Source organism: Buceros rhinoceros, unplaced genomic scaffold (assembly GCF_000710305.1).
Source record: "Buceros rhinoceros silvestris isolate BGI_N320 unplaced genomic scaffold, ASM71030v1 scaffold22656, whole genome shotgun sequence".
NCBI lineage: Eukaryota > Metazoa > Chordata > Aves > Bucerotiformes > Bucerotidae > Buceros > Buceros rhinoceros.
In genome coordinates, this window is record NW_010418410.1 from 12,369 (window position 1) to 13,572 (window position 1,204).

The 1,204-nt window shown below is 63.4% G+C and overlaps 1 protein-coding gene across 1 annotated transcript in view; it reads right to left on the minus strand.

Moving 5' to 3' along the window:
- NOTCH1 (notch 1) overlaps positions 1-1,204 on the minus strand; it is a gene marked incomplete at its 5' end in the record, with an annotated part of 16,057 nt that overhangs the window by 11,811 nt on the left and 3,042 nt on the right. Inside the window, 2 exons of the mRNA XM_010138548.1 lie at positions 92-244; positions 578-697. Of these exons, the coding sequence (XP_010136850.1) occupies positions 92-244; positions 578-697 (273 nt within the window). The remainder of the gene's footprint in view (positions 1-91; positions 245-577; positions 698-1,204) is intronic.

Here is a 1,204-nt window from a genome sequence, read left to right on the forward strand (position 1 = left end):
GGGGGGGGGCACCCCTGCCCGGAAACCGGCAGAAAAGCCAATGGCTCAGGGCCAGGCCGAACGCGGTTCCCAGCGCAGCCCCTGCTCTTACTGGGCTTGCAGTCGTCGATGTCGGTGTCGCAGTTGCGGCCAGTAAAGCCGGTTCTGCAGGCGCAGCGGTAGCTCCCGTTGGTGTTCTGGCACGTGGCCCCATTGCGGCAGGGGCTCTTCACACACTCATTGATGTCGATCTCGCAGGTCTGACCTGGGGGAGAGAGTGGGACGGGGTCCACGTGGGCTGGAGGTGCTGGTGAAACCCCCAGCGATGATGATAATGTTTTGGGCACCGGGGTGAGAGCCCTCACAGCAAACCACCCTCGCCAAGCAGTGTGGGTGATGGCCCTGTCCCATCCAGCTGGCTGAGCCATGGGGCAGGTCAGGACCCTCCCCAAGGCTGGGCACAGTGCAGTGCTCCTCCTGTCTGGCAGGGCATGCAGGATGCCCTTGCCCGCTGCTCCCCGGCCACGCTCCCTCCCCTTGGTCTCTTGCTCCCCAAGGAGTGGGGTGCGCTGAACCCCCAGACAGACCATGCCCCTACCTTGCCAGCCAGATGGGCAACTGCAGGAGAAGCTCTCATAGTCTTCTGACTCCTGGCACTCGCCACCGTTCTTGCAGGGGCCACCAGCACAGGGGGCCAGCACGTCCTCGCAGGTGGCTCCTGCACAGGCACAAGCACCCGCTGACACCCCCTCCAAAACGATCGGTGGCCCAAGATCCTGCTGCCCTTGTCCCTTGCCTGGGGCAGGCTCTGGGCTTCACCACTACCATGGGGTAGCCCAGCTGGGGCTGTCTCCTCCATCCTGGGTGCCCCGTGACCCCAGGCTCCCCATGAATCCTTTCAGGCCCGGCAATCTGGGCTGCGCTAAAGCGCTGCACACTTCCTTTGGCAGGGAAGCACTGCTCAGGGTGTCTTTCCCCCCTTGCGCTCCCCCTGTCCCTCTCAGCCGCTTTTCCTGTTTACATCCAGCGGAGGGACACATTCCCTCCAAGCCCTTATCTTCCCTGTCAGCCAGTATCTCCTGAACTGGCCTTTGCTATTTTCCAGAGCCTTCCCCTCCCCACCTGCCCCCATCCCCGTCCCCCCAGGGGTTTCTATGGCCACTGCCGAAGGCAGGAAAAGGCTCACGGCTTTCTGCACATGTGGACTGCGCGAGAGACATTGGGA